Below are 19,659 nucleotides of genomic sequence, written 5' to 3'. Positions count from 1 at the left end.
GTTGTGGTCATAGTATATCTGTGTCTGACTAACACTAACAGGTGTGTTTTGGTTTGTGTTTTAGGAAGCTTCTCAACTTCTTCAGATCCTCCAGTCCCTGCACCCTCCACTCTCTATTGATGGAAAGCTTATCTCTGTGGAGTTTGCCAAGGGATCCAAACGGTAGGAGTTTCTACGGTTCTAATGCCTTTCCTGTAGCATTACACTAATGTCACTGTTGTGTAATAGTTTGAGAGAATGTGTACAGAGAGCTTTCAGATGAATTAACTGTGTTGTAAGTATATCTCTCTCTTTCTCTCTCTCTCTTGCACTCTCTCAGGGATGTTTTTCTGACAGATGGGAGTCGGGTGAGCGTGGCAACAGTAGCAAGCACAGCTATAGCAGCAGCTCAGTGGGCCGTTACTCAGGTAACCACATCACAGCCAGATTACAACATAGTTAAAGACTGATATTTAAAGAATAATTGACTCCAGACTGTTGAAATATTGAAAATGAATATTTAGTTCTAAAACCCAAGGTGCAATGCCTCCACGATGCAAAGCAGAGTGCATTAATATGCATTAATTTTAAATAATTCAATGGCCCAGTTATTCCACTTATACAACAATCACCACATAAACATACATAAAGTGTTTATCTCAAGACACTTTTCATGGTCTTATGTGTAGAACTACTTCCTTGCATCACTCTTCTATTTTGATATTACTAAGAAACAGGACAAGCCACCCAGTTACTAGTTCAAAACTTTGTAACCAGGGTATGAAATGTACAGCCAGGCAAGTGAATGCCCAATTTTACCAGCCACTTGATTTTTCAGACAGAAAATATTAATTTAAATCATAATATATACTTCTAAATCTGAATATATAAAAATAAATCTGAATATATAGTTGTAAGTCCGAAGATATAGCTGTAAGTCTAACTGTTGTTTTACACCATGATTGTCACAATCAGCCAGCATAAATCCTTAAATGGCGAACCTGGCAGCACTGTGTCTGGTTCGTGTGCAGCGCTCTGCATGTGTGTAAACGAGCTTCTCTCATGAACGCATCAAGGAGACTGTTAATGTCGAGATTTATTGTGTATAAGGACTGAAATTTTGGATTCTCTTGCACTACGTGTTGATAAACCTCTTGGTATTCTTCCAGAAAGAGCAGCATTCTCTTTCTTTCTCCACACAGACGGCCCAGCTCTCAGGTGCAGCTCACAGTGGTGATTTCAGTGTGCACCAGCAGGGAGCAGCAGCTTCTGTGTTTGGGCAAGCAGGTATACAGGGTTTCAGTGTAGAGCTGCAACCCTTTAAAGAGCCAGCAGCTGCTTTAGTCACCGGCCACGCAATATCAGGCTCTTCTGAGGGAGGAACTGCCTCTACGGGTGAGCAGATGCACAGGATTATCACAGCTAGGGGTGTGCAGTGGAGCCATTATCTGTATTTGTATCTATCTGTTCATATGACAAAATTATCTGTATCTGTATTTGGATAGAATCGGGTGTGGGCGGGGCTAAAACCGGAAGTGCATCAAAACTAAATGAAATGCCCATTTTTAAATGTTACTCTTACATTTATAGTTTCTATTAATAAAATATGCCTTGTATATGCCTTTTCATAATAGTGGCCTAATAATAATAATAATAATAATTATTATTATTATTATTATTATTATTATTATACAACTATTATTTTTAAAAAAAATTCTCACCAGATGAAGCTGAATTTGTAGGCTACATTAACTGTGGAATATGTTGTGGTTTCTCCTGGTATTTCAGATATTAATATCTGCATGAAACAGAATTTTTGCATGAACAATAAATTCATAACCAATTAATTATCTTAATCGCTGATGTGGTTATAAATGTGGTCAACTTTAAGAGACGGATAGATGAGCTCCGACGTGAAATCATCTCTTCAGGTCAGGAATTTAACATCGCGCTCAGGTTTAGGCTATAAATAAATACATGAGAATCACGTGTGAATCGTGATACATTAACATAAACATTTTAAGAAGTGGAAAGTGTATATGATGTCAAATCTTAGTTAATGTTACGCTTGACAAGCTCCAGACACGCACAATTAACAGAGACCGCACCCATCCGATCTGAAATCACAACGTGCACATTTTCATTCAAAAGGTTTACACTTTAGTAATATTGGCTGCACAGATTCATACATTTGTTGTAATTTTGGATATGTTTATTTAAAATGCCACTTTATCCTTGTGACTTGGATAATCAGTCATACGAATATTTTTTTATTTTTTTCGGATTAATCCGTTATTCTCTTTTAAGTCATTATTCGTGCCTTTCCAAATAAGGTATTCGGCTTCGGGCACAATCCTAATCACAGCCCAGTTACATCTACTGTCAGCCCATCTCAGGGGGGTTGCAAGGGGGTTATCCCTGTTCTGTCTGTTAGGATCTTAACACATTGATAACTGGTTCATACAATAATTTGAATAGTCACATATAAGGACTTTCTTAGGCGTAGCATATGCCAGATTTTGATTTGGTAGGAAAAATAGCATTCTACTGGAGCGAATGTATTCAATGTTTCTTCCTTTAGAAACAAGTGTCACCTCCATGCTGACACTCACAGCATCCCATCCCCAGAGCGTCACCACGGCAACCTCCACCAGGGCCAATCAGGTATTCAATTATTAAATTTTTACCCTTGTTCATTTACAAACTGATTCACTGCATAACTCTCTCAATTCAATGAACAATTACTTAAAAGTTATTCCTGAAATGCTAATGGACGGCCTCTGTACTGTATATGTGTGTCTGTATAAAGGCCCCTGTGGAGATCATTGGGAAATTTCAGCCTGCTCACCTGAGTCAGCCAGCCACACCTGGAACCGCTCGGGAGTGTCAACAATACCGTGAGTTCACCTGCACACCATTCAGAACCTGTCAAAAAAAAAACCCCAGAAGAATAAAAACAGGCTTTTCCTAAAACTTTAGGATGACAATTGTACATTTTAAATCAGCTGTATATATAAAACATACACTGGCAGCCAAAAGTTTGGTATAATGTACAGATTTTGCTCTTATGGAAAGAAATTGGTACTTTTATTCTTAACCCCACTGAGCTTTTGTGGGATCAGCTAGACTCTAAGGTGGGTGAGAAGTACTCGACAAGACAGCCACATCTATGTCAAGTGCTACAGGAAGTGTGGGGTGAAATGTCAGCTGAGTATCTGGACAAACTGACAGCTAGAATGCCAAGGATCTGCAAAGCTGTCATTGCTGCACATGGATGAGTTTTTGATGAGAACTCTTTGAAGAAGTTTTGAAAAAACATTTCAAATTGTAATAGTAATTTTTCACGTTATTAATGTCCTGACTATACATTGTGATCAGCTGAATGCCACTTTGGTGAATAAATGTAACAGTTTCTTTCCACAAGAGCATCTGTCCATTATTCCAAACTTTTGGCCACCTGTGTGTGTGTGTGTGTGATATATATATATATAAAATATACAGTTGTGCTCAAAAGTTTGCATACCCTGGCAGAAATTGTGAAATTTTGGCATTGATTTTGAAAATATGACTGATCATGCAAAAATTAAAGTCTTTTATTTAAGGATAGTGATCATATGAAGCCATTTATCATCACATAATTGTTTGACTCCTTTTTAAATCATAATGATAACAGAAATCACCCAAATGGCCCTGATCAAAAGTTTACATACCCTTGAATGTTTGGCCTTGTTACAGACACACAAGGTGACACACACAGGTTTAAATTGCAATTAAATTTTAATTTCCCACACCTGTGGCTTTTAAAATTGCAATTAGTGTCTGTGTATAAATAGTCAATGAGTTTGTTAGCTCTCGCATGCACTGAGCAGGCTAGATACTGAGCCATGGGGAGCAGAAAAGTCAAAACTGTCAAAAGACCTGTGTAACAAGGTAATGGAACTTTATAAAGATGGAAAAGGATATAAAAAGATATCCAAAGCCTTGAAAATGCCAATTAGTACTGTTCAATCACTTATTAAGAAGTGGAAAATTTGGGGATCTCTTGATACCAAGCCAAGGTCAGGTAGACCAAGAAAGATTTCAGCCACAACTGCCAAAAGAATTGTTCAGGATACAAAGAAAAACCCACGGGTAACCTCAGGAGAAATACAGGCTGCTCTGGAAAAAGACGGTGTGGTTGTTTCAGGGAGCACAATACGACGATACTTGAACAAAAATTAGCTGCATGGTCGAGGTGCCAGAAAGAAGTCTTTACTGTGCCAATGCCACAAAAAAGCCCGGTTACAATATGCCCAACAACACCTTGACATGCCTCACAGCTTCTGGCACACTGTAATTTGGAGTGACGAGACCAAAATAGAGCTTTATGGTCACAACCATAAGCACTATATTTGGAGAGGGGTCAACAAGGCCTATAGTAAAAAGAATATCATCCCCACTGATGTTTTGGGGGTGTGTGAGCTCTAAAGGCACAGGAATCTTGTGAAAATTGATGGCAAGATGAATGCAGCATGTTATCAGAAAATACTGGCAGACAATTTGCATTCTTCTGCACGAAAGCTGCGCATGGGACACTCTTGGACTTTCCAGCACGACAATGACCCTAAGCACAAGGCCAAGTTGACCCTCCAGTGGTTACAGCAGAAAAAGGTGAAGGTTCTGGAGTGGCCATCACAGTCTCCTGACCTTAATATCATCGAGCCACTCTGGGGGGATCTCAAACGTGCGGTTCATGCAAGATGAACAAAGACTTTGCATGACCTGGAGGCATTTTGCCAAGACGAATGGGCAGCTAGCTATAATACCTGCAAGAATTTGGGGCCTCATAGACATTGATGCTAAAGGGGGCAATACACAGTATTAAAAACTAATGGTATGCAGACTTTTGAACAGGGGTCATTTCATTTTTTTCTTTGTTGCCATGTTTTGTTTTATGATTGTGCCATTCTGTTATAACCTACAGTTGAATATGAATCCCATAAGAAATAAAATAATGTTTTGCCTTCTCACTCATGTTTTCTTTAAAAATGGTACATATATTACCAATTCTCCAAGGGTATGCAAACTTTTGAGCACAACTGTATATAATATATATATATATATATATATATATATATATATATATATATATATATATATATATATATATATATATTAGTTGGCTTGTTAAATACATTTGCTATGCATGTTTAATTTCATATAAATTAAATGGATAAATTGTGTTTTCTCTTCCTCCAGCGGATCCTGATGTGTCTACATACCAGTATGATGAGAACTCTGGTTATTATTATGATCCTCTCACGGGTCTCTACTATGACGCAAACTCACAGGTAACATTATATATATATATATATATATATATAGATAGATAGATAGAGATATAGATAGATAGATAGATATTAGTGCTGTCAGTCAATTAAACAATTTTCACGACTAATTGCATTTTGTTTTTTGCAGTTAATCGCAGATTTTAAAAGTGCGGAAATTTGACACTCTATATTCTTTTCTTGTCAAAATGCATTTATTTCCATTTAAGGAAAGAAAACAAAACAAAACAATATGTAACAATATAATGCTTTATTAACATTTTCCAAACAAAGCCTTCCACAATATAAAGATAGAAATGCACTAAAATAGCACCAATTCAAGTCAAATTAAAAGTTTCCCAAAGTCTAAGTGGGAGTTTGACTAATTGAAAGAACTAGCCCCCACATAGGTTACATATTCATTGCAATGGGCATTAAAACTACCATCCACCACAATATTAATCTGCCGGCAGACTGTGGCTATCCGCTTTTTTTACAGCAATTGTGACGTTGCGTTCATGATTCGCATCAGAGTGAAGCGGTGTCAGAGATTTTTTATTTATTTATCGAGATAACAACTTCTCTTAAGAGAGAGCGTAACGGTCAGCTGGCATGTTACGAGAGTACAGCCCATAGAATGTCTATGGGACTGCTGCATTAGCTGCTTTATGCTAAGCATGAAGGCTCCTCTTGGTAGAAGGGCTCTGGCGCTGTGGCATGTGCCTCCTTGTAATGACTCCGGGCAGACACATTACAAAGGTTCAAGCCCTTCACACCAGTGTTTATGCTGTTTTAACGGTCAATGCGTTAATCCCGATTAAGAAAAATGAGCGTGTTAAACTTTTGTAATTAATTGCATTCTTTAACGCGTTAATTCTGACAGCTCTAATATATATGTATATATATGGGTATTTCTTCAACTTTGGGTAATGTCCAAGGGGTTGATTTTGAAAAGTGGGGACTTTTTACAAGGCCTTCATCATTTTATTTTTGTTACTTTTTAAATGCCTTTTATCTACAGATTTGATTGTTTTAGCCATGTCCCAGATCTAGATTTTCAATGTTAAAGGAAAATACAAATCATTATGTGTTTAAAACTATGATAATCTAAACAAAAAGTGTAAAAAAAACCACAATATTTCTATCAATATTTCTAGTTACAGATTTCTATCAATTCTTTTTTTAAATTACGACTGTCCTACTGTTGTGGATTCATTTCCACCACTCCAAACAATTTTGCCCCTAATACAGTTTTTTCAAAAGTTAGTGTACTTGTTAACCAAATCGGCAAAGGTGTCAGTGAAAGAGCATGCTTGAGATGAAATATGAGACAAGTGATGTTTGAAGAAAACAAAGAAATTTCAACCTAAATATTTCTTTGTTCTGAAATTGTTTTGCGTGCCCTTGCAATAAATTTACCATGGTTTTAATTCAGTAACCATATTTTAACCTTGATATTCATAGTGAAACCATAGTGAAAGTACAAGAAAATAGAACTACGGTAATAGAAATTAAACTATGGTTAAACTATGGTATTTGTTTAGTTATAGTAAGATTGTAGACTGTAGTAACCATAGTTTGTGGTGGAAAGCGCGGTTTTACGATAGTAATATTGTAGAAACCATGACTGTTGTAGGCTTACCATGTTTTTATTTATTTCTTTTTTGAATAGTTTTACTATAGTAATATTGTAGTTACTATGAAAAGTAAGTTAAGTAACCATGTTTTTTTTGGCAGACACTATGGTTTTAATGCAGTATACTGGATCCATATTGTAAGACTAGAAGCTTAGGCTACTGTTTTGAACCAAAAGTCGGAACAAAAACAGTTGAAGGATGATGTGTTCTTAATTTAATTATTTATCTGACTCCATTAAAATAAATATGACTCCAATTAAAGTTGTTGTAAATTCAGAATTGTATTGATTAAAAGGACAATACTTCTAAGAATTAGATGTTAGCGTAGGATTAAACTTTAATGAATCAAAGTTAGAATCATTACTTAGCAAGTAAAGTTATTTATTAAGTTACGCAATTAAATATACAAACAGTATAATGGAAAGTGTGTTCTATTGAGCTAGGAAATCGCATCGATAACAGTTGTCACACTGTTCTGCGGAAGAGGCCACGTAAACTGTCTCCCCGATCAACTGCTAAGTTTCCTTCTTATATCCTGAGCAAGAGATTGTTAACATTGCAAAGAGAAGGCAATCAGAGTGGGAGCAATAACTGAGACAAAGGAGAGGAACTAAAACCTGATATGCAAATGTGTAACTGATTGGATTTTGGTAAGCACATTAACATTATACAGAGGTGAATTGTCACAGGTCTGGATGGGGAGAGGCATATTACCATGTTCTCCTAAAATGATGATCAAGTGAAAGACTACAAATAGTATTACAGAATGTCCAAACATTTCCATTTACTTCACCACATTTCTATTCTGTTTGTAGGCTGTACTATGAAAATGAACATGATGAAAAAAATGTCCTGACCTCTATGTGGCTCTGTAAATTACACAGTGTTAAAGTATAATTTAATTGTGTATATTTAGGACACATACAGTTAGATATGTATTTAGCCAGTTAGTATGTTAGTTGTTAATGTAATACATCTTAGCAAGACAAGAAATCTTCCCTCCCAACCCCAAAAAAGTAAAAAAATGCCATTTTCATCAGCGTAATTACCAGCACAGAATTCTATTAAACACAAAACAGAATTTGAGATGTGCTGAAAATGATAATGTGGTAGGAATTTTTGTGACTTTCAGGAAAAACTTCAAATCTCCCGTGATGCATATGCATTCACTGTTAAACATTGTGATTAGAAAAAAAACATTGTGAGTGTGAATGTTTTTAAAAGACTTTCTAGAAGTCCACAGTGATAAACATGCCCATATATATATATATCACACATACACTTGTCTGTATTTTTAAATTCCTGCCAGCAATGTTTGCATTAGTCATCGTTCAGTACAGTGCCCACAAGTCTTCTACTCGAGCAGTGTTATACTTGGTTATTTTATATTATACAGCCACAGTGATGCCTGTAATATTTCTGTTTGTTTTTCTTGATGTTCTTCTAGTACTACTATAATCCTCACACGCAGCAGTACATGTACTGGGACGGGGAACGACACACATATGTTCCTGCTCCGTCTCAGACATCAGAAGACACCACAGATTCGGGGACCTCTGATCTTTCAGTTACACCCAACAAGGACAAGAAAGACAAGCCCAAGAATAAGACAGCACAACAAGTATGTCGAACATCTAGTGAAATTAAAGGGTTGTTTAAAAAAACCCCCAGAAATGTTCAAGAATTTATTGGCCGCTATTTTCCATTTAAGGAAAGGGAATGGGAACTTGGGCCGACGAGCTCAAAAAAAGCAAAATAAAAGGATCCTAATAATAATTCATATGACTTGCACTATATTCCAAGTCTCCTGAAGCTTTGTGTGAGGATCAGACCGAAATTTAAGTCGTCATTCACTGAAAATCATGCCCTCCGCTCTCAGCATCCATTTAAATATGGCGTGTTTACATGCAACATGTCAGGTTTCACGTCAGTGTTGTCGTGATGTCAGTTCGACATAACCAATCATCACTGACAACCTAATGTGATGCATCAAATGTCTATTTGATTTGTGTGCTTCAGTAGAGGGAAATATTTTCAGTGAATAACACTCAATTTAAATGTAGGCTTCAGAAAACCTAGAATATGGCCTAGTTGTATAGGTGTATGTCAGTGACTATTTAGCAGAGATGGGCCACCTCTTTTAAAATGAATGGGAGAAATTGGAACGCCCAACGGCAGCCAACGGTCAATGGATGTAGAAAGGAAGTGTAATCTGAGGTAAAGAAGTACAATTTATTATTCCAGTGCTGTCAGATTTTACTGCCGATTTGAAATTTCTTTGATCATGATCTTGACCAACCGTTCATGAGATTTCGGTCTTTTCCCATTCAAGTAGATAGGAGCTGCACATTCGTGACTGGAAATAGCTTCCTGAGAGCATTCCAAAGCTGGCCGACAGTGGAGTTACTGACTAGAAAGACTTTATTTATGTGCATACTGTATATGTAAGAACATTTTTGTGGTACATTTTGTTCCATTAGGAGCTTGAAAACCTTATGCCACTGTGTACTTTCATTGTATTGATAAGAGCAGCTAGAAGATTCTTCATAAAATTAAATTTTGTGTTCCGTGGAGGGAAAAAAGGTCATGCAGGTTTGGAATAACATGAGGTTGAATTAATGATGACAGACTTTTAATTTTCGAGTGATCTGTCTCTTTAACAGTTTACTATTTTTGTTGATGTAGGTGATGTAATGATTTTGGAAAATATTCTTATATATATCATATATTATTATTTTATTTTGATTTTTTTTCAGATTGCCAAAGACATGGAGCGGTGGGCCAAAAGTCTGAACAGGCAGAAGGAAAATGTGCGATCGTCGTCCTCTTCCTCACTCAACACAAGCTCTCGGCTGCAGGGTAGACCTGATGACCAGCGGGAATCTGCCAGTGCTGATGCGGGCTATGCTGTTCTGGAGATGAAGGTTTGTAAACCTCAGACTGAGAATGTCCTGCTCTTAAAATGCTAAACAAAAGTTATAAACAGGTCTAACTGGTGTTGTTTTGCACAGGGTGCCTTGCTGGAGAGACCTCAAATTCTGATCGAACAAATGAAACATCTGGAAGAAAGAGAGGTGTGTTTTTGTTTTGTTTTGTTTTCATTTTGTGTTTTTGATGTGTTTTGTTTTCATTTTGTTTTTGTTATGTGTTGTTTTTTTGTTTAGGTTTGTTTTGTTTTGGTTCTTGGTGGTTTTTGTTTCATTTGTTGTTGTTTTCATTCCTGTTTCATTTCATTTAGTATATTTGTTCTGTTTTGTGTTTTAGGTGCATTTTGTTTGTTTTTATATCAATTCATTTTGTGTTTTTATGTTTTGTCTTTTGGTGTTTTTTGTTGTTGTTGTATATCAGTGTAATTTATTGGTTTGGTTTTTATGTATTTATTTTTTTTTTTTTCATTTTTTTATTCATTGTTTTTGTTTTTTTGTTTTGTGTTTTGTTTAGTTTCGTATTCTGTTTTTGTTCCATTTCTTTTGTTTTTGTTATGTTTTGTGTTTTGCTGTGTGTTGTGTTTTGTTTTGGTTCTTGGTGGTTTTTGTTTCATTTGTTGTTTTCATTCCTGTTTCATTTTATATTTTTGTTCTGTTTTGTGTTTTTGGTGCATTTTGTTTGTTTTTATATCATGTCATTTTGTTTATTTTATGTTTTGTCTTTTGGTGTTTTTGTTGTCATTGTTGGTTTAAATTTTTTTTTGTTTTATTTCATTTCTTTTTTTTGTGTGTTTTCATGTTTTTTGTGTTTTTAGTTTTGTGTTTTTGTTTTGTTTCGTATTCTGTTTTTGTTCCAATTATTTTTTGTTTTTGTGTTTGTTTTGTGCTTCTTGACTGCCTGCTAATGTCTTTTTTTTATATACCCTGTTGAAAAAGCATTTCTATTACTGGCAATGCAATGTTTTAAAAACAAAATTCTTCTGCTTCGGTCTGTTAGAGGAGTCCTCCTCAGGGTCTGGTGGCAGGATACAGTGGAGAGACAGACAGTGAAGATGAAGGGGGAGACCGAGAGGAGAGACTGACAGACTGGTCTAAACTGGCCTGTTTGCTGTGCAGGAGGCAGTTCCCCAGTAAAGAGGCTTTGATCAGACATCAGCAGCTCTCTGAGCTACACCGAGTGAGTGACACATGACACAGGATGTGTGCTTCACTTTGTCAATGAGACTGTCATTTTCATTAGTGTCTATTCTTGTTGTTCCTCTCCAAAGTTTATAGATTCTATTCTATTTGTCTTTATTTTGGAGAAATATTAGCAAAAACTAGTTCAAATGTGCTAGCTGCACAAACAGCAAAGGAATTTCATAACTGTATATGAAACAAACAGTTAAATTTTTTTAGTTTGTAAAAACACTAAATGAAATAGCAGAACAAGATATTAAAATTTTTGTCGTCACATGCACAGCAAAATCTAGAGCAGAGGAGAGCCAGACAAGCCCAGCCCGGAGGTCAAGAGCGATTAGAAACAGAGGTAAGCTCTATTGAGTCACCTATTTCTTATTTAATCTCAAATGTGTCTAAATAGACTGTTTACAAAGACAGCATTTTTTCACCCACCCGGAATTTCTCAATAGTTCTTTATCTTGATACTTGTAGTAGTTGTGTTGAACTCTCTGTGGTGTTCTCTATTTCAGCTGAAATACAGGGACCGGGCAGCAGAGAGGAGGGAGAAAGGGTCTGTTCCACAACAACCTGATGCCAAAAAGAGGAGATACAGCCCTATGTAAGAGGAACAAAGCAGTGCCTCATACATCATGCACTTTTTTAATAATCTTTATGAATTAATTGTGAAATGACACAGCGCATAATATAAACACAGGGTGCTTTAGTTCATTCAAGAGACAAAAGTACGGCTTTTTCCGTTGTATAAATTAGACTTAAACATGGAATTTGATTGTGAATAATGGCTTATTTGTCTTTTTTCACTCATGGCCAGCAGTGATGTTGGATCTCAGATGCGAACAGGAGGAATGGAGAAAGGCTTTTTCATTCGGAATCTCCCAGTGGAATAAAAGAGTTGATCTTTGGACTTCCTTTACTATTGGACTGAATGCCTCCATGAGCTTTTTTAAACTGGTGGTGCAAAACATAAACAGTGTTTGTGCACACATTAAAATTGCAGCTAAGAGATTTACATTAGGATATGTTACAGAAGAATTAAGATCATATGGAAATGTGCAGATTTTTTATAAAAACAAAATAGTTTATTACTTTTTTGGATTTATCAAATCAGGTGGGTTAAAGAGGAACCCTTAGGAACCATTAACAAGGAAATACAAAAAAGCTGTTGCACAACTGTTGCATGTGAAATTATTGTACATTATCACATCGTCTACAGCCATTACTTCCCAGAAAGCAATTTGTGTTCACGAACATTATCGTTGACCCATAAAATATGCTTTTGTGGACTGCATGAATTTGTAAAAAATAAATAAATAAATGGAATGGGATTCTGGGAAGCAGAAAGAATGATGTTGCGATTGAAAATAGGCATAGTTCAAAAACTCTTTCTAGTAGTTTCTTTCAATTCTTTACAATTTATTTGTCCCCTTTAAACATGATTTAAGCAACAGCCACTGACCATCAAACTGTTTCGGACTGATTTGATAAGGAGTGTGCTATGCATTTTGCACGTCTTATTTGACATGGCAGTCTATGCAGAAAATTACAGACATCCGTTGTCTGTGATGACTTTGAAATGCACAGTAGATTATATTTTAGCGATTATCTTGGCAAAAGGGCATAGCAGATGATAATGGTTATATGAATTTATTTGAAACTGAACCACATTATATATGTGTTAGACTATATAAGCTGTCACATAATTTTTAAATGTGAATTTAAGCTGGAAATAGTGAGTGAAAGAATATGTCTTTAGGAGCACCAAGTGCTGTTAATGTTGTTTGTTTATACATAAAAAAAAAAAAAAAAGATTTTCAAATGATAATTTTCTCGCTCTCTCTTTGAAATCTTAACCACAGAAGGATAAAAGTCCATTTTGTTTGCTAAGTTTATTTGAGAAATGTATTCCAATATGAATTTGCCCATCCTTTCTTTGTAAACATTCTGTATAAGTGCAACTGTGAAGCATATTTTGAATGCAGAGATTATTTTTTTTTATATTGACATCTAAATGTAAAAGTATGAGTTCACAAAATCTGTCTGAAGAACATCCCACAAAAAAAAAACAAAAAAAACATATATTTTGCATTAAGAAAATGAAGCTTATTTTATTAACATTACGTTTGCATTGTTCCATTATTTTCATCACTGTAATGTAAAAACAATAGTAAAATATTAGATCATGGTAGTTCTTGTTGTACTGCTTTTAATTTACACTGATTTTAGTAATAATAATAAAACAATGCATTGCAGTACTTTTTTTTTTTCACATAATTTGGGGGAAACGTTCTTTATTGTCATGAAAATAATGTCCCAAAATAGTATAATTTGAATAATATAATGTAATAATAATATTTAGGGTGAAATATGACTTGGTCATTTCTTTGCAAGATTCATCCATACATTTAATTGTTTGATACAGTGACCCCATATCATACTAGGACATTTGCAATGAGTGAATTTGTCACCCAACCCCCACTATGTGTGTTAAAAGAATGCATTTGCACAATACATCTGCCTGTTTCAACATCTGCCTGGTTTGTTTGTTTTTTTTTTTCATATTAATTATGGGCCAAATACAGAATGAATTCATTAAGGGTCTCCAGTTAAAGTAACAAAGCTTGTGGCATAAAGAATGCCCTTAATGTTTTACTTTTTAAGCGAGTATTCTCAACTGCCTTTATCTTGCTATTTCAATACATTTTAATTGGAATATGTCTTGTCTTAGATTTTTGTGGCAAACCTGCAGATTTATTTTATTGCTCTCTGAAATATGTGTACTGCATGGGGAGAATCATGCCTTTACCAAATAAACTGGGCCTTGTGCCACAACACAGGTTGTGTTAGAGCTAACGTGGGAATTTTTTTTTTTTTTTTAGGACAAAAATATTATACCAAATTGAATGCTGAAATGATTAGATTTCTAGCCATGCAAACTTAGTACATATATATTGTTGTACATATATATTGTTGACATGGCATTAACCTCCTGAGACCCGAACGTGACTGCTGTGTGCATTTTCCATTCCCCTTTTTAATTTGTAACTAGTAGCATCTAAGAACCATGCTAATAATAATAATAATAATATCAGCATATAGATATGCATATACAGTATATATACATATAGTGTATATATAGGTTTTATATATATATATATATTTTAGACCAAATAGTTTTCTTTAAAAAATGTATGTCCACATATGTGGACAGTGGGACTAAGTTGTGAAATTTTAAATAATACCAAGCTATAGAAAGTCAGATTTATTACAAATCAAATTGTTAATTATGTCTCCAGGAGTGTTGGTTATTCATGTTTTTGAGATGTTACAGACATTGAATCAGAGTTATTTATGCTAATTTCTGATGTAAAGTAATGGCCAGCATCATCCAATCACTGCCAACCATGTTAAAATAAAATGATACATTATAAATTCTGAATCAATATACTGATTATCATTGCCCCATGTCTGGCAAACATGTTGAGTGGTCCAAACATCATCTACAGCCTGAAACTGAACTTCTGACTGAATGTTAGGAGTGAATGCACTTGGCCATGCTCACTAATTAGGGAATGACTTAACCTCCAGTGTGCTGTCTGTCTGCACTGGTCTCAGAACAGTTTGAAATGCACCTTATTTTCATCCTAACTCCATATACAGCCTCTGAAAGCAACATTTTCCATTTTTTGGATGCATCCTTTGATTCTCAATGTGACAATGCACAGTGAATATAAGATATTTTAAGGAAAATGAGCCTATAGTCCATGTACGTGGTCATTGTGTTTAACAGCGTGCCGTTTCGTGATAAATCAGTGATATTTTTTAAATGGCATATCTAATGAAACTAGAGACTCTACTCTTTTGACTCAAACAGGTCTTAATGAGGTTTCTTACCAGATGGAGTTTTGTTGCCATTTTTTCCCAAAGACAAACTCAGCTGAGATCGGCACCATGTGGTTTTGTCACATGACTCTGTGCGTCGAAAGTTTTACCCTTTAATGACAGCCTAGAGTCTCCTGAACTGAGATCAGTCAGTTTAAATTAAATGAAATTATGCACAGCCTATAGTAAAGCCAAAACGTAATGTCCACGTATGTGGACGCGGGGTCTCAGGAGGTTGTAAGAAGGCATTAGCATGTGAAAGCTTGTGTGATGTCTTGCTTATGCTAGAATCTATTGGAATCTAAATTGGGCCATTTTACCATTCATTCTGGTTTAAGCAAAGGCACTTGGGAAATGCTCATTCAGTAACCCTCCCTGTACTGAAGGATGAACTCTGGCAAATTATGTAAAATGCAAACAGGGTTGGGAGGGTTACTTTTGAAATGTATTCCACTACAGATTACAGAATACATGCTGTAAAATGTAATTTGTAATGTATTCTGTTAGATTACTCAAGGTCAGTAACGTATTCTAAATACTTTGGATTACTTCTTCAGCACTGGTAGATTTTTTCACTTGTTTTGACTATAAAAACTCTGCCAGTACAGTAAGACAAAATACACATGTTAAAAATACATTCTCTGAAAAACCGAAATATCTTATGCAGTGTTGTTTCTAAAACAAGATAAACCAAACTGATCTTGTTTTAAGGATTTTTAGATAGTTTTTACAGGAAAACAATACAAAAATTATTATCAAGAATACAATGTATGCCCTAATATCAAAGGTCTTACTAGAAAAAAGAAATGATGATCCAACGTGAATTTTCTTGATAAAAAAATATGATCGTGTCTGGTAAAGTGCATGTAAAATGGCTAGAAATAGCATTTTAGTTTAGCGTAAAGCTGACAATTTACAATTCTATTTCTTCTGCTCCAAACTTACTTCAAACTTCTCTGTCTGCTCGTATGAATGTAACACATCATAAGAAAGTGTTTCACCGCTGTTCAAATGCACTTTAGATCACATCATTTATATGTATAAATGTTTTCCATCTGAAAGGATTAAATATTAAATGAAACAAATGACAATAAAATGCAAAGTAATCTCTTCAGTAATCAAAATACTTTTTGAATGTAACTGTATTCTAATTACCAATGATTTCAACTGTAACTGTAGTGGAAAACAGTTACTTATATTTTGTATTTTAAATACGTAATCCCATTACATGTATTGCGTTACTCCCCAACCCTGAATGCAAATCACCCAAAAGACATGTTGCAACATCTTCTGTGAATTCATGGACTTATAAATCTAGTGTTGAGTTGTTTATTGAAGGCAGCACATAATGACGTAAAAGGTGCATACACACTTCATTTTTATTCACATCCTTTTGGAAAAGGAAAGACTACTTGTTTAGGTATGGAAATGAACACAGTTAATGGTATGTGATGAAACGTATAACTGTTGTCAAAGGTCACTTTAAAAAACACCAAACATTATTCTAAACGTGTGCTTTTACATCACATGCTCCTAAGCCACATAAACAGACAATACAGGAAAATACAACTACAATCTGTACAATCAGACTGACACATTTAAAGGAGATCGACAGGAAGAGAATGAACATTTGTGTACTCCAGCATGGCACATGGCGATTTTGTTGACTTAAAGGGATAGTTCACCCAAAACATTAATATATGACATTATTTACTCAACCTAATGTCAATCCATTCCCTATGAATTTCTTTATTCCCTGGAACACTAAAGGAGATGTTTTGAAGAATGTCCTGGCCGCTTTTTTCCATAAAAAGAAAGTTAATAAAAAAGTTATAAAAGTTATATTTTTATTTCTGGGTGAATTATTCCTTTAATAATTTTGATGACATTCTTCCCGCATTCACCAGTAAAACACACTCAAAAATGTTGGGCTGACATCTTTTTTCTTACTCGAAGCAGAAATATAAGCGCAAGCGTAGTTCTAGCAGGAAGAGCTCGGGATTCATTCTATCAGGCATCTCATCCAATCACAATACAGCCTCTGTTTTATAAGCCCACTCAGCTGTCTCTCATTGTTTGCATACTTCTGTTGTTTTCACCCCCCTCCACCCCATCACCACCAGTTTAGGTCCCGTCCTGGGCAGGGGTAAGCTCCACTCCCATGACGCCATAGCCTTCTGGCAGGATCTGACGGTTCAAGCAAGTATCCGAGCTCTGAACCATAGGACGGGACTTACGAAAAATGATACAAGTATTTCTACGTTCCTATTAATCCCAATAATCCTGAGTCTTTTCTGATAGAACAAGCATCCTGATTTTTTCTGGTCTTGTATCAGCAGTATGGTCGAGCTCCAAATTGGACGAAAATTCCCCAATTTGATTATTTTTTCATTGAATTCTCTTCAATCAAGTGTTGCTATTGTAATGCACAGAAGTTGTGCGAGGAAAAGTATCTACATCAATATAAAGAGAGCGAAAAACTCACTTCCGTCTAATGGTCCATAATCAGACATGATCACTTGAAGAAAGTGCATTCTTATGCCATTGACAATTCAATAAATTACATTACAAAAACATCCATAACAATATTTACATTATTTTGTTGTTGTAATGGTTTGAGATTTCATTATTTATTTGCGTTCAAATCTGTCACTGTTTTCAGAATAGAAGACGGCAGTGGAACATTACAGTGAAAACACAATATATGAAATAAGAATGTTAAATGAATGGACTATCCAGTAATAATGTGTCTAACGGAGTAAAAAATGTCAGAAAGATAACGTGATATGGCTAGTTTTATTTACCTTCTCTCAAAATCCTGTTTGAAATGACATTCACTATATTTACGTGTGCATTTCTTGTTTAGTTGGTTTATTTATCTGTGCTACAGTACTGAATATAAACACTGATGCCGACATTTGCCAAGTCGACATTTGCCAAATGGCCCCACCAACATGGCCACAGCTCTTCTCCTGTCACTCTGGAACTGAAAGATCACATTCCAAGGCACGAGAGAATTTAGGTCCATGGTGTCCACATTCATCTGTGAGGTGCTTCTGTTTCCTTTCTACTGTACTTCCTGTTGTGCCAATGTGTTTTCTGGTCCTCCAGAAGCTGGGAAATACAGCAGCCGGTATCAACGTATGCTCTGTGACAGAAATGGCATGTACGTAAAATGAGCTGTACTCAATCACTGAGAAATAGACACTTTATATTATAAAATAACATTTATTATAAAAATGGATAGTTCTGGTCCTGGAGGCTGACTGGTCAATACAGAATTCCAGCTGTGTTAGTTTATAGAATATATAGGCAGGGAATATATCTTGAAGTAGGATGGCACTTGGACTTTGCTTGATAAATGTTATATTTCTTTATTTTTTTATTATGTAGCAACAGTCCCGTTCACTTTTCCAGCCTTCTTGGTTCTGGAAGTATTTTTCTCATTCCTTTTTTCCAGAAGGATTTCAAGTTCTAAGTTATGCACCAAACCAACCAACCAGCTCCGAGGTAAATCACAACATTACATACTTTGATTTGAAGCTAAATAATTATCTGAAAATCAGACAAAAAGACAAAGGTACAAGACTGTGTACTTAACGTCTTCCATGAGGGAATGAACTACAATCTCATAAAGCATTTAAAAGGATAGTTCACCCAAAAATGAAAATTCTCTCATCATTTACTCACCTTCATCCCAGATGTGTATGACTTTCTTGCTTCTGCTGAACACACACACACACGCAAAAAAGTTATTTAGAAGAATATCTCAGCTCTGTAGGTCTATACAATGCAAGTGAATGGTGGCCAGAACTTTTATGCTGCCTTTATTTGCTTTCTGGAGCTTCAAAGTAATCCGAAAGACTCCAGTGGTTAAATCTATATATTCAGAAGCGATATGATAGGTGTGGGTGAGAAACAGATCAATATTTAAGTCCTTTTTCAATATCAATCTCCACTTTCACTTTCACATTCTTCTTTTGTTTTTGTCGATTTCGCATTCTTCATGCATATTGCCACCTACTGGACAAAGAGGAGAGTTTAAGTAAAAAAAGCACTTAAATATTGATCTTTCTCACTCACACTTTATATTGCTTCTGAAGACATGGATTAAACCACTCATGTGGATTACTTTTATGCTGGCTTCAAAGTTCTAGCCACCATTCACTTGTATTGTATGGACCTACAGAGATGAGATATTCTTCTAAAAATCTTAGTTTGTGTTCAACAGAAGAAATGAAGTCACATCTGGGATGGCTTGAGGATGAGTAAATGATGAGATTATTTTCAGAGCTATCCCTTTAAAAATGAAATATAAAACTTTTGATTTAAAGTTGTTAATTATAAGTATAAAAACAATATATTTAAAGTTTATTGCCAAATATTCACATATTTACAAATATATACCGGTAAGTAGTTTGAGGATGTAGGAAGACTGACTCGATTGCATCATTCACAGTGAATCATGGGAGTGGGCGGTCACTGTAGAGCTCTTTTGGTACACTTTTTTCACCGTGATTCACTGATTGGTGAATTTTGTCCCTCAGGATCATAGGTAGTGAAGATCTTGACCAGGAATTCCACAATTAAACAAGATTTTTAAACAATGAGGATGAAATAATGTGGACTGATGGCTGCAACAGAAGCATTTCCCATTGATAAACAACCTCAGAGTTCACGGTAGATCGGTCTTTAAACGTTTATAAGTTATCGTTAAAAATCAATGGAAAAAATGAATGGGATTTTTAC

General features: G+C 35.4%; 2 protein-coding genes across 11 annotated transcripts in view; one reads left to right on the top strand and one right to left on the bottom strand.

Moving 5' to 3' along the window:
* Positions 1 to 13,555, top strand: part of LOC127420026 (RNA-binding protein 10-like) — a 30,143-nt gene extending 16,588 nt beyond the window's left edge. For 6 of the 7 annotated variants that reach the window (XM_051661948.1, XM_051661949.1, XM_051661952.1 and 3 more), the window contains 13 exons: positions 65 to 162; positions 320 to 407; positions 1,182 to 1,374; positions 2,561 to 2,643; positions 2,789 to 2,876; positions 5,218 to 5,309; positions 8,370 to 8,543; positions 9,679 to 9,846; positions 9,934 to 9,996; positions 10,847 to 11,026; positions 11,312 to 11,377; positions 11,541 to 11,629; positions 11,843 to 13,555. In XM_051661948.1, the coding sequence (XP_051517908.1) occupies positions 65 to 162; positions 320 to 407; positions 1,182 to 1,374; positions 2,561 to 2,643; positions 2,789 to 2,876; positions 5,218 to 5,309; positions 8,370 to 8,543; positions 9,679 to 9,846; positions 9,934 to 9,996; positions 10,847 to 11,026; positions 11,312 to 11,377; positions 11,541 to 11,629; positions 11,843 to 11,918 (1,458 nt within the window). In that variant the 3' untranslated portion in view covers positions 11,919 to 13,555. The remainder of the gene's footprint in view (positions 1 to 64; positions 163 to 319; positions 408 to 1,181; positions 1,375 to 2,560; positions 2,644 to 2,788; positions 2,877 to 5,217; positions 5,310 to 8,369; positions 8,544 to 9,678; positions 9,847 to 9,933; positions 9,997 to 10,846; positions 11,027 to 11,311; positions 11,378 to 11,540; positions 11,630 to 11,842) is intronic. The other variant, XM_051661953.1, reaches the window with a different exon arrangement.
* A 2,716-nt stretch (positions 13,556 to 16,271) lies between these two features.
* LOC127420024 (FERM domain-containing protein 4B-like) overlaps positions 16,272 to 19,659 on the bottom strand; it is an 85,085-nt gene continuing 81,697 nt past the window's right edge. For all 4 annotated transcript variants that reach the window (XM_051661943.1, XM_051661944.1, XM_051661941.1 and 1 more), the window contains one exon: positions 16,272 to 18,058. The gene's annotated coding sequence lies outside the window, so the exon portion shown is untranslated. The remainder of the gene's footprint in view (positions 18,059 to 19,659) is intronic.

Source organism: Myxocyprinus asiaticus, chromosome 29 (genome assembly GCF_019703515.2).
Source record: "Myxocyprinus asiaticus isolate MX2 ecotype Aquarium Trade chromosome 29, UBuf_Myxa_2, whole genome shotgun sequence".
Taxonomy (NCBI): Eukaryota; Metazoa; Chordata; class Actinopteri; order Cypriniformes; family Catostomidae; genus Myxocyprinus; species Myxocyprinus asiaticus.
The sequence above is the reverse complement of the archived record's forward strand: the minus strand, read 5'-3'. Positions and strand labels throughout refer to the sequence as shown.